Source organism: Crotalus tigris, unplaced genomic scaffold, assembly GCF_016545835.1.
Source record: "Crotalus tigris isolate CLP2741 ecotype Arizona unplaced genomic scaffold, ASM1654583v1 scf7180000018299.754606, whole genome shotgun sequence".
Classification (NCBI taxonomy): Eukaryota; Metazoa; Chordata; class Lepidosauria; order Squamata; family Viperidae; genus Crotalus; species Crotalus tigris.
Genome location: NW_024096930.1, coordinates 573716 through 586674, shown reverse-complemented (window position 1 = coordinate 586674; position 12959 = coordinate 573716). Strand labels below are relative to the sequence as shown.

At 38.1% G+C, this 12959-nt stretch overlaps 1 protein-coding gene across 2 annotated transcripts in view; it reads left to right on the top strand.

Annotated features, from left to right (window-relative positions):
- Nucleotides 1-12959, top strand: part of EIF2B3 (eukaryotic translation initiation factor 2B subunit gamma) — an 86210-nt gene that overhangs the window by 29714 nt on the left and 43537 nt on the right. For both annotated transcript variants that reach the window (XM_039349621.1, XM_039349620.1), the window contains exon 6: nucleotides 9653-9742. In XM_039349621.1, coding sequence (XP_039205555.1) covers nucleotides 9653-9742 — 90 coding nt within the window. The remainder of the gene's footprint in view (nucleotides 1-9652; nucleotides 9743-12959) is intronic.

The following is a 12959-nucleotide window of genomic DNA, read 5'->3' as shown; positions in this document are numbered from 1 at the left end:
TATGTCCAAGATGTTCTGCATCTGTTTTTTTTTTCAATTTGATACTCTCTTGATGGGGATGTTGTGCGGGGAAGGATGGTTACTTTAGTTTATATGAATTATTGTAACAATGCAAAGGGATAAATATTGTAAAAATTTGCTTGTAACTGGCATTTATGAAAACAAAAAGAGTAAGGCTAGCAAAATCCTCTATAGTGCTTTAGAAATTATTAATGCAGACGTTTAAAGACCACCAGTCAATTTGCTAAGCTTTTGCTATAGATGTCTAGATGTTCAAGACGGTCAAATAAATGGCAAATTGTTGAAAATGAGTTCCCCCATTTGAAGCACTGTATCTCAGCCAGGGTGGAATTGTATTAAGTAGTAAATAATATTTGGTAAATTTTCATCTAGAAACGAGGTGAAATGCCCATTTTTGTTTGCACTGTTATGAAAGCCACTTGTGAAAAAAGGCTTTTTGGCAAGCTTTCTTATTTTTGGAAGGATATAGTTTTTCCATCTTTGCAATGTAGGGGTTGGTACTATGGCTGAAGAATTGCCCCAAAGGAGTGGCCATGAGATATAATTTGCTTAAGTCACTCTAACAACCCTGAGAACAGGGCCTCTTCAGACTCCTTTCTTCCTATAGCCTTTGTTTTTAAGAGCACTTGAAAATATTGTTCTTCAGGTAATGTAGTGTTTCATGCTTGATCCATGCCTTAGGATTTCAGTGAACATATTTTTCCCAGGCTAAGAAGCTATTGAATTTTTAAAGCTTTTCAGGAAGAAGAATCTGTGAGCACATATTTAGCTGTACCAGACTCTATTGAAAGAATAATGGATTGTTCCTCCATTCAGCAGCATTCTTATCCTAGTAGAGTGACTTGAGTTGCAGTTGTGTCAAAATTATTTTATTTCTACGTTGTAACATTACTTTTGGCCCCCTCTTTATCCTAAGTGTTCTTAATGAAAATGTGGGTATTTGAAATATGGGTGTTTTTTTTTTTGTTTGTTTGGGGAAATGCTTTGCAAGTAACCCTTGCAAGATGGGACAGTGTATCATCTACACAAAAGTTATAGTGCTTCCTAATGCTCTGCTCTTGTTTTCTATCCCAACTTCTTTTTGATATACCTTAAGGTATTGGTGTAGAAATGAAATAGGCCTTTTGAAAGGTAGGCATGAGTCTTATAGCTGTATGACTCATCTTGTTTCAAAGAGATAATATAACATAAACAAAAGTGAGAGTTTGATATTTTTTTTTTAAAAAAACCCACTCTTTTGAAACTATACTGTATGAAAGATATCTTTTATCATAAAAATATTAATTCAGAAATTCAGCCTATATAATATGCTCCATTCATAGTTCATCATTTTATAAGGCATTTTAATCCTTAAATAATGATTCCAATATCAACTAGTTTTAACTTGCAATTTACTAATTTATTATTTTTTAAAAAATAAAATGCGTAATTGATGACTGTCTAAAGTGGAGATGGAGAAGAAAGCTAGGAAAAGGCTTAAAGGAGAAAGGTTGCTTCTTAATCCTGTTTCCTGTGGCAGTTTTCTGTCTTCACTCATCACACAACTAAAATACATTACGGCCTTCTGAGGGGAAGATGGCAGAGTCTAATCCTCACGTGAAAGACTTCCTTCTGTTCTGTTAACTATATAGTTAACTATAGTTCTGTTAACTATATATTAATAAGAATAGTGAAAATAAAAACGTGATTCCTGGGTGAATCCATAGTCAATTACCAATAAAACGTGAACACCAGGAATATAATAAACTATAAAAGTTTAATACCATCACCGATCACCAAAAAAAGCAGTTAAATCAATTAGGACCTACAACAAGACCTAGGAGCCGTGTGCAAATGACGGCTCACCTATAAAGGCACTCTCCCACAGACCAGCATTAACCCTGACGATGTCAGAAGTATCTGACGAAAGCTTGGTGATCGGTGATGGTATTAAACTTTTATAGTTTATTATATTCCTGGTGTTCACGTTTTATTGGTAATTGACTATCTCTATCTATCTATCTATCTATCTATCTATCTATCTATCTATCTATCTATTGCAAAGTATTTGAACATAGCTTCACAGTTAAAGGAGTTTTGTGAACTTATGCCCCATTACTGTTTTAGTCCTTAATCTATAATGCCACTTTGGATGTTAGCAATAAAGTTAATGAAAAGAATGACTCAACTTCACATTCCTTTTTGACACTTTCCAGCAATATCAGAGAGGGTTCCAGGTATTATTCAGAAGTGCCAAAAAGTAGTGTGCAGGTGATTCGGGTTCTCTTTTTCAGGTTTTGGAAACATCTGAAGTAGCAACTTAAGTCTTTTGCTATGAGAAAAATAAATGAGTTGTTTTTTTATGTTTTTTTTTGCTGGAGGCATTTGTACATTTTGTTTTGTTGCAAATTGGAAATAGTACAAAGCATATCCTCTTTAGTACTTTATGTCTGAATTTGCCTTAAGAAATGATATGTAGCTGGAGGCAGAGATTTCTCCTTTTGCCTTTTTCATCTTTTCATAGTAAAAAAAAAAAGTGTTTTCACTTTCCTGTTGGAGGTGGAGCATCTCTTCTTTTGTCCTGGTTTGATTAGTGAGACGCAGCAGTATGTCTACAGAAAAGTTAGGTTTTTCCCTTTGCTAATGTTGTTGCTTTTTGATGTGAAATATCTAAGTGTGGCTTTTGATCTTGAAGATATTTTCCTCACAGATATGCCAGTTCTCAGTCTCCATTTATATAACTTCGAAAACCTTCTGCGCAAAACCTAGGCCCAAAATATATGAAGCTCCTTTTGGCACAACTCTTCCTTCCTGACCGGTATACCCTTCCATTCTTTAAGATTTTGTCAACATTACAGGTAGTCCTTGACCTACAACCATAATTGAGTCCCAAATTACTGTTGCTAAGCAAGAAAAGGTTTTAACCACTAGACCAGAGGTCTGCAACCTTGACAACTTTAAGACTTGTGGACTTCAGCTCCTAGAATTCCTCAGCCAGCTTAAAGTTATCAAGGTTGCAGACCATTGCACTAGACCAACATGTTTCATGCTAATATTATATAATTAGCACAATGTATGAATAATATCTTGATATTAGAAATGAATGAAAAAAATGAAAATGTAGAACAGCCTCCATTTTTGTGTGGATCCCTGGTAGAAAAAAGAAGGAATACAAATCCCAGGTTCCAGTAAAATTTACTAGCTTTACTAGAGCCCAATGAGTTTAGGAAATGTATTCCTTCCTCATGGACACTCTACAAACAGAAACAACCAAAAGAAGGCACTAATGTTTATGCAGAAGGTTACAATAGACAGATTACAATATTTATAAAAATGGGCAATTATCTGGTATGTACGGTAACAATGGTGTCTATAATAGGATAGTTTCAGTTGTAAATTCAAACAGTCAGACCACCTCAGCGCTAGACTTCTTGGATAGCAGAGTTTCAGTGGGCCTCTTGGCTTCATGTCAAGTTCTGTAGCCACATTGTGCTCTAAATTGCTCCTGTTACCAACAGTTCTGTTGATAAAGAAAAAGCCATTGTTTCAGTTTCAGTTGATTGTCATTTTATGATGTGTTGTTCAAACCAAACAGCACCATGACATAGAAACTTGAAACCCAAACAAGTAGTCCCCTGCTGCAACTTTTATATTTTTAAAACATTTATGTGGCTAGTTTAATACATTTAAACAATTTTTTGCTTCTGTAGCTAGATTAGATTAGATTAGATTAGATTAGATTAGATTAGATTAGATTAGGATGGACGGACGGACGGACAGACCATTAAATAAAATTAGATCTTGTTAGCTCAATGAAACTGGTGGCCATAATTTGGACATTAAGACTTAATAAATCGGGTGTCCAACCTTATGGCTTGCCTGGGCCACATTGAATGAAGAGGAATTGTTTTGGGCCAAATACAAAATATATAGTTAATATATATTAATCACATAATGTTAACAATTTATGATCTTGTGGGGGTCGCATTACTAGCTGTCCACAGCCTCATGCATGGGCTTCAGGTTGGTTTAAAACTTAATCTCTAAATTTATGCCATGCAAAATGTATATAAGAGAAAAGAATTAAGGAAACATAGTGATATTCGTATGTCATTTTAAGACATGACATTCAATTTAATACATTGAAATTTGAACAAGCAGTATGCTAATGAATTGGTTCATTTGTTCTTGGTTTGTATAATAGGATAAGGCAATTAGGGAAGTATTGTATAATCTTTGGCTGTTAAACTTGAGAGAGTGGTTTATTATACCTAAACAAGCCAGTAACGAACACTGTATGAAATCGGGAGAATCCATTATAAAGTTCCAGTTAGGTCGTTGCCAGTCTTGTTTTCATATTTGCTTAGGGCTTTTTCACACACTACATTCTTAAGCTGCTTGATTCCCAGAAATGAAATTGGTTTAAGAATCCTGTCCTAGATTTCAACTACTTCCTCTGCTTTGACCATCATAAGAGCCTGGTATTCTCTCTGGACTGTGGCCTCCAATTAGTGGGCTCGTCTATTTTTTTTTTTTTTAATTCCTCTGGACCATACCAGGAAATGAAGCAACAATGGTTTTGCTTTCCATGAGTAAGTCGTTGAGGACATGTGGATTCGATTGACAGACCTTTTGTATGGACCCTTCTTTATTGGCTCTGCCTCAAACTGTGTACCAATCCATGGACTGGGAAAAATAAAAACAAAAAAAGAAAACACCTTTTACCAATTTTCCTGCTCTTTAGCCTGGAAGGTAGCCCAACCAGTAACTCAATGGGAGGGGGCATTCCTACCACAGCACACAGTAATTAATTGTAATAAAAGTACACAGAATGCAAACTGGACAGTGCTGCTTGCAATGGTAGAAATCATAAAACGCTATTTTTGATGCAAGGCAGGGGGCATGGTTGAGTAACGGTTGTCATTGTATGTTCCTCCTCTCAAGAAGCATTTAATATGGTAGCCTAGTCATGCAGATCAGCCCTGAGTCACTTGCAGAAAATGAGGAGTAAGATGAATTAACAGATTGCCTGCATCAATATATCGCTCACTCATACTTTATTAAATCATAATCAATAGCCACATGAATATCTTTTCTGAAAGCATTTTCTATTAATTTATTAAGCTTAGGTATCTTGTTGCCTTATATTTTATGCTTTGTGATAATGTAAACTATTACTGATCTGGGTAATACCTAGGAAAATAAACATTTAAAGAATAATTATGAATATGTCAATATTGTTCAATTCATATTAATTTGTTAAGTTGCAAGTTTAATCTTAATTTAGCTTCCAGTTGGGAGGAGCCATTTTTGCTTAAATGGGACATTATTTTAAAATCCTGTTGGTGTCAAGATTTGTTTTAACATGGAAATTTGTTGAATAGAGTGGGAGTGCTGCAGGGTTTGTATTTCTAGAATTCTTTCATAACTTTAATTTGTATTTGATTGATCTTCTCTCTTGGTCATCTTTAAGTAGTTGAGCAAGCAGTTAACATTTATGACTCCATTTTAATAAATGTGTTGGAGGTCTTTTTAACACAAACAAAATGTGCTATGCAGGATAATTAAATCAATATAACATGTAAGAACTTGCAGTTTCTGGAATTGCTCTCTTAAAACTCAGATATAAACAAAAACCCTGTTATTTTTTGTGGTGTACAAGCCCAAATGTAGGAGGTGTTTCCTGCTTTGTGCTGTTCATGCAATGCTTAATGGGGCTTTTGTTGTTGAATGTGACTTGCAGATTCCCTGGATTTGGGTAGGAACAAATAAGAATTTCAGAATCTGTAGCATGTCTTTTCCAATTAAGAAGGATAGAGAAAGAGTTGAATTTTCCAAGGGCTTTTTCAAAGTAAACTGGCTAAACATATAAGCTCTCCTATCATTGAAGGTAATGGAGGAGACTTGGTTTGTGGAACATTCTTTAACATAAAACACTCTTGCAAAATATTAAGTGTTGTTATATTCAACAATACCTCCAGATAATCATCCTGCCTTTTAGGGTGAAAAATCCCCTTAAATTTAGTGATAAGATACCCTTTATTGTCATTTTTTACTGTGGGCACAATGACATACATCAAAAATGAAATTTAGTTGCCTGCTCTCAAAGTGAATACACACATGACACACATCTAAACATACTATATACAACATATACAACATATGTATAGACCTACACCCCTACATATACATAACATATGAATATTAAACACTGTCCATCTAGTGCAGTGGTTCTCAACCTTTCTAACGCCGTGACCCCATAATATAGTTCCCCATGTTGTGGTGACCCCCAAGTGGGTGTGGCCACCAATAAGAGGGAGTAGGACAGCTAGGGAAAAGGGAAAAAAATGGCGGACAACGTGGTTTGGCGACCCCCGTGAAATGGTCATTCGACCCCAAATGGGGTCCCGACCCACAGGTTGAGAACCACTGATCTAGTGGGCTTGCTTCTGATGTTAGAGCCATATACTTGTGCATATTCTAACTTTCATTTTTGATCAGGGATATAAATGACAGAAATACAGTAGGATCTAATCTAGAATATTTATTTAAGTGTGTTGCTGTTGGCATTTTGCAAGGACAGGCAACTTTTTTTGTGGCCAGAGGTAGGGTTCATGGCAGAAAATAGGTTTTTTGACTCTAGGGCCACTTCCACCTCTAGCTCAAAATGGCCCAGTTTGCCCTCTTCGGTTTTTTTTGTAGAAATCTATGAATTCCAGTACAAGTATTTTTGTGGTTTATCATTTTTATATATCTCTTTCTGTACATTATAGTTATTAAAGTACAGGAGGATTAATGGGAAAAAATAAGATACAATACACGGTTAAAGAAAATACAGAGATTACCTGGTCAGAAAATGTTTCTCCTGTTTTCAAGAAGCACTTCTCATTCCATTTTAATCTCTCTGAGTCAGTAAATCTAAAAGTTAGTCTTGCTTTCTAAAGCTCCCGTTGCTCTCCTACAAGTAAATACCCACAAGGTCTTTGATGACTTTGAAATTGCCATTTTGAATTGTTCTATTCTGAAAAATGAGTTCAGATATTCCTTGCTTCCTTCCTTTGGCAACCGATGGATATTATGATGGTGCTGAATACGTGGTAGTTAGGCCCAGTCCTCAAAATTACAGTTATTGCAGCTCCCCTGCAGTCGCCAGATCAAAATTTGGGCGCTTAGCAGCCTGCCATCATTTACATCAGGGGTCCTCAACCTTGGCAACTTTGAGACTTGTGGACTTCAACTCCCAGAATTCCTCAGCCAGCTTTGCTGGCTGAGGAATTCTGGGAGTTGAAGTCCACAAGTCTCAAAGTTGCCAAGGTTGAGGACCCCTGATTTACATCATCCACAGGGGCATTTCAACTCCCCCCCCCAACTAATCTCTCCCCCTTCTCTCCCCTTTTTGACTGTCCTACACTCCACTGCCACCACTCCCCCTACCACCTCTGGCTGGCCCTCGCTGACCTTTGTCATCTCAGAGAGGAAAAAGATGGTGCAGGGTGGCCAAAAGGGCAGAAACGGGAGAGTGACGGATGGGAATGTTGAAACAGAGGGAGATGCAGCGAGGCAGGACAAGGTGAAGGTTCTTACCTAATGATGGAATGGTCCTCCTATAACAACTACAACCAGGACTACTGAAACCGCTGTTGCTAAGTAATGCCGTCATGTGATGTTCCACCCAACCACCACTTCACTTAGAAGTTCCAATTAGGGAAATTAAGCAAGGTCTACGTGCATTCTTTATTTAGAGGCATTATATCAGACCTGTCAAACACAAGGCCCGGGAGCTGGATGCGGCCCGCGAAGTGGTTTCATGTGGCCCGCGAAGCCATCCTGGAAACAGTGAGGGAATGGCCCCCTCTGCCTTGGCCCTGGCCCAGGCCAGCCGGGAGCCAATGTACAATTTTGTGGTGGCCATCTATGCTGAAACACATTCAGTCTTAGCTCCATAAGCCCCCCCCCCTCCTGCATAGCCTGAGAGGAACATATAATGTTCCAGTGGACCATGCCTTGGCATGTCCCACCCCTTTCTTCCAGAGACCCTCAGATCTGTCCCATTCCTGCCCAGGCCCCCACAGGCGTCCCTGACACGAATGATATAGAGCTAGCCACACCCACCCAGTAGGCCACACCTATTCCATCCATACCTACCCAGTAGGCCACACCCACTCTGGCCACATCCACCTTGGCCACACCCACCCGGCCCCCTGAGGGCAACTGCAATGCTGATGCGGCCCTCAATGAAATTGAGTTTGACACCCCTGCATTATATGTTTAGAACCAATGTTTGAAATCCCCATCGAAAAAAATATTATAATAATAATAATAATAATAATAATAATAATAATAATAATAATAATAATAGTAAAGTTGGAAGGGACCTTGGAGGTCCTCTAGTCCAACCCAAAAAGGAAAGGGATGGATTTATCTTTTCCTTTCATTTGTTTTCTTAGGCAACTGAAAATAGCTTTCTCCAACTTACTGCTTTCCTGATGTGATAACATTGGGTTGGGTAAGACTGATTAAAAGAATAGAGAGATTATTATTTTTCTGAAAATCTATCCCAGATAGATTACATTTCCTGTTGCTACGGTAAATAAGATACAAGTTGAGCACACTTATCTAGCTGAACAAAGGATTTATAAAATATATGATATCACAATTCCTAAAGTTTTCTGTAAAATTCCTAAATTCAAAAATGACCAATATGAACCAGTGCCTTTCATGGTTAGAAATATTTGTTAACAAAATGATATTCTCTAAATGTCATGTTCTGCTGTATTTCCCAAAAAGAAAGGAATAAACAAATTGAACTGGTAAAATTTATTTGAAAAAAAAAAAGTATTTGTATGGAAGCAGAAGAAAATCCTACAAAGAAAACATTGCAAATAGTTTGTAGAAATAATATTAAAAAGCATTGGTATTTCTAAACCAGTGGTTCTCAACCTTTTTAATGCTGTGACCCCCCAACCGGTCGTAAGTCAAGGACTACTCAACCGGTCGTAAGTCGAGGACTACTCAACTGGTGCAGCACCGTTTGCAGAATGGGACTTTTGGCGGGCTCAGCAGGGCAGAGACAGCCTGGACAATTCCTATTGGCTTTTGAAAGCCAATAGAATTAGACTCTATTCAAGAGAGTCTATTCTATTGGCTTTCAAAAGCCAATAGAATAAAAGGGAGTAGCACAGCTAAGGAAAAGGGGAAAAAATGACAGACTGCGTTGTTTGGCATCCCCCGTGAAATGGTCGTTCGACCCCAAATGGGGTCCCGACCCACAGGTTGAGAACCACTGTTCTAAATTAAAATGTTGCTACAGTTCATATCAGTCTTTCCCTTTGATACCAAATTTAAAGCAGAAGTCTCCTGGGGAAGAACTTGCTGCATAGATTTAATGGAAAATCTGTTTTCATGGATTAGAGCCTGATGTACTTACAGAATGGGATCAGTGACAAACTGGATAAGTAGGTGTGTGTTTGCATGACAAATTAAAGTCATGGGAGCCATCACAATTCACCTTCCCACTAATCCCATAGCAAAGGTTTGGGAACACAGATGGCCCTTGTAAAATTTTACCATCAAGAAATTTTAAAGTGGAGCTCTTAAAGTAACTGTGGAATGCAGAGCTAAGGGACTTCATTCTCTGTTATTTCCTCCCCAGGCATTCACGAATTCACATTAGGACAGGTTTGACGGATGCTCATCTGTACTGTTTGAAGAAATGTGTCATAGACTTCCTTCTGGAGAACAGGTAAGGAAAAGGATCTAGAACCCAAATGCACTTCAAAAATGTTTGCATGTCACACTGGAAACATCCTTGGCCTTGTTAATATACAGGATTGCAATATACAACTAGCGTTTTTCTTGCTTTAAACATAAGAATATCCTCTTCAATTTGTGATCATATGGACACAATTTTTTGATGTCCCATGAGCGTTCCTTTTCACAAGGTATGCACTGTGCATTTTAATGATGCACAGTGCATTGCAGTCGTTCTACCTCATATTCTGCTTATGGGCTCTCACAAGTATAAAAGAAGTGAAACAGAAAATACTGAGAGAATCCCTTCATCTTCCTATTTCCTCTTAGGTATGATGTTTCGGTTTTGAATACATTCATATAAGCTATTCCAATCCTGTTCTCAGACTCGGCATTCCCTTTAAAAACAATGGCTGAGTTTTTCCAGTGTCCACTCCACTGCCTTTCTGAAATGAGATGAACAATGAGCAGGCTGCCTGAGAAAATTAAAATTATTGCTACCATTCATTTATGCTGCAGAACATACAAATGAAGCATCATCTGTGAGTAAGGTTTAATTATATGTTTTTAAAATAATTGAGTTGGAGGAAGATTGTGCAGGACAGCTGCATTGAAAAGGCAAGAGCTTATGAAAAATGCATGGCAGCGTTCTCCTTCTTTCCCACCTCTAATCTGCCACATAGCTTTTTAAAGATAACCCAACTGTATCTACTGCATCTCACTCATTTTGAACTAGAAAAAGAGAACGGGGAAATAAAAGTTTACCTCTCTGCTTGTTGCATTCTCAGTTTCTTCCTGTTTCTTAGCTGGAGGGATGCTATGGAGCATTTCTATTTGTCTTTCAGAGGTTGGGACTTGTGTAAGCGACTACAATTTTTTGTTAGCCATCAAGGCCACCCAAACTTTGTTGGTTTTCAGTGGGAAATCAGTTTAAAGAGGAAGGCGACAGTGACAAGTTCCATTTAACTGAGAGTTATCTGCAGGATGTCTGCTTTCTGGAATATATCAAGTGAGGGCAAGTTTATTCAACATGAATGCTAGACAATTAACTCTAATTGACAAGATCTAAACAAGTTGTTTGGACACTGGAAATTAAATCCAACCCATTACCTCCCCTGCCTCCCTTTTGTATATGATGGTAACTTTCCACCCAGTAGCATTAGACAATGGAGGATTAGCACACTGAACTAATAATCTTGTTGACTTCATACTGAAACCTAATATGTGCCTGCTTTGTCTTCATTTGTATTTATTAGGGCATTCTTGTACAACAGTAATATGAGTATTTCTATTCCTTTTGTATGGGTCTTCTTTTTGTACATTATTTTGTCTATTTGTAAATCCAAGACTTCTCTGGATAAATCTTCATGTTGGCTGTTTTTGATACATCCTGTGTATCTTGCGGTGTTCCTAATATGAAATTGTGACCACCTACTGAGAGGAAGAAAGACATCCTTTTATGGAAGAAGAGAGAGATCCTGGGTATAATGGTTTAGCAGTAATGAAGAATATGTACTCACCTCAAACTAGAAGTAACTTAAAGCTGAACTCCAGGCATAACTTTCGGTCCCACCTGCTCCAGATGCTGCTGGAGTTGAAACAGCTATGTTCCATAATATATTTGCTCCTTTGAAATACTGCAGAAGCCACAGGTGATTTAAAGAAAAAGATGAGAAGCTAAGGATGGAGTTCAAATGTTATGACATACAGGTAAGGGGGTGAAGGATGACCAATGTGCAAAAATGTTCCCTACAAGTAAATAGATTTCTGTAGTAAGAAGACCTATTTTTATTCCCTTTTCCACTAAAATTCATGACAGATTATGGCAGGGACAGATGGGCAGAAACAGATCAGGGCCTCTACAAAACCATTTTCAAAACAACTCTTACATATATATGCATTTGAATGTATAGACTTGATATTTTATGTTCATCAGCCTTTTAGTTTAAAGGCTACTTATTTTATATTTTGATGTATTTGATTAGATAGCATGTTGTAATATTGTTGATTTATCTGTACCCTGCTTAATAATAAATCCATGGTAAAGTTGTTATAACAACTACTACTGGCTGGCTATTGGCTACATGCCAACCATAGCTACAAGAAAGATAGTTCTATACATCTGTAGGATGTAAGGCAGACATGTCAAACTTGCGACGTCACATGACGTTGCACGATGTATCGGAACTTTTTCCCCCATTGCCGGCAATGGGGTGGGCATGGTTTCGTTGTGATGCGTCCGGCCCGTGGGCCGCCAGTTTGACACCCCTGATGTAAGGTAAAGATTTAATTTGCTCCATTCTTTGCTACCAAATTGAGACAGGCAGTTAAGCTTCTGCAGTTTGAAAAGAAGTTACTACTTCCTGAGATATAAATCAGAAGAAAAGACACTGCTTTCCTCTTAATCCTCATGTAATGGCCTGATCAGTTAGCTTCTCTTTATTGAAATATTCCAGATCATTAATACTGAAGACCACCAGAAGCTTCAACTAGTCCAGAATGTGGCAGCATAGACAGTAATGGGCACGCCTTGGTGTGCCTTTGCTTCACAAGAAGCACCGGTGATGAGCTTGCTTCCAGGTGTGATTCAGAGTACTAGTCATTACCTACAAAGCCCTAAATAGCACAGGGCCCAGCTATGTGAGGTTAGGGTTCTGTCTCTCATAATATCTTCCTGGCTACTTCAGTCCAGCAGGATTGGTATGCTCCAAATTTAAAGATTGCCATCTGTATGGAATCTGGAAAGGTTCCTTATCTGCCATAGCAGGGGTAGGCAACCTTTTATGACTCGTGGACTTCAACTCCCAAAATTCCTGAGCCAGCCATGCTGAGGGGAAAGGGAGAGGTTTCCAAGCTGAGCCATGCTGGCTCAGGAATTCTGGGAATTGAAGTCCACGAGTCATAAAAGAGCCAAGGTTGCCTACCCCTGTGTCATAACACCTGTCTCTCAAATAAGGTTCCCCAAGAACTGCTATTTGCAATCTTCAGCGCCTGCTTCCAACATGTAAACTCCATGGGAAGGCCAGCAGAAGGTTGCAAATGGTGATCATGTGAGCATGGGATTCTGTGACTAGTGCCACAACTGCCTTCATAAGATTGTGTGGCCCCATGACATTACACCTTACAATCTCATTGCTTAGCAATAGAGTTCCCTGTCCCAATTATTTTTGTTTATTAGTTTTATTCATTTATAACATAACATGTGAAAA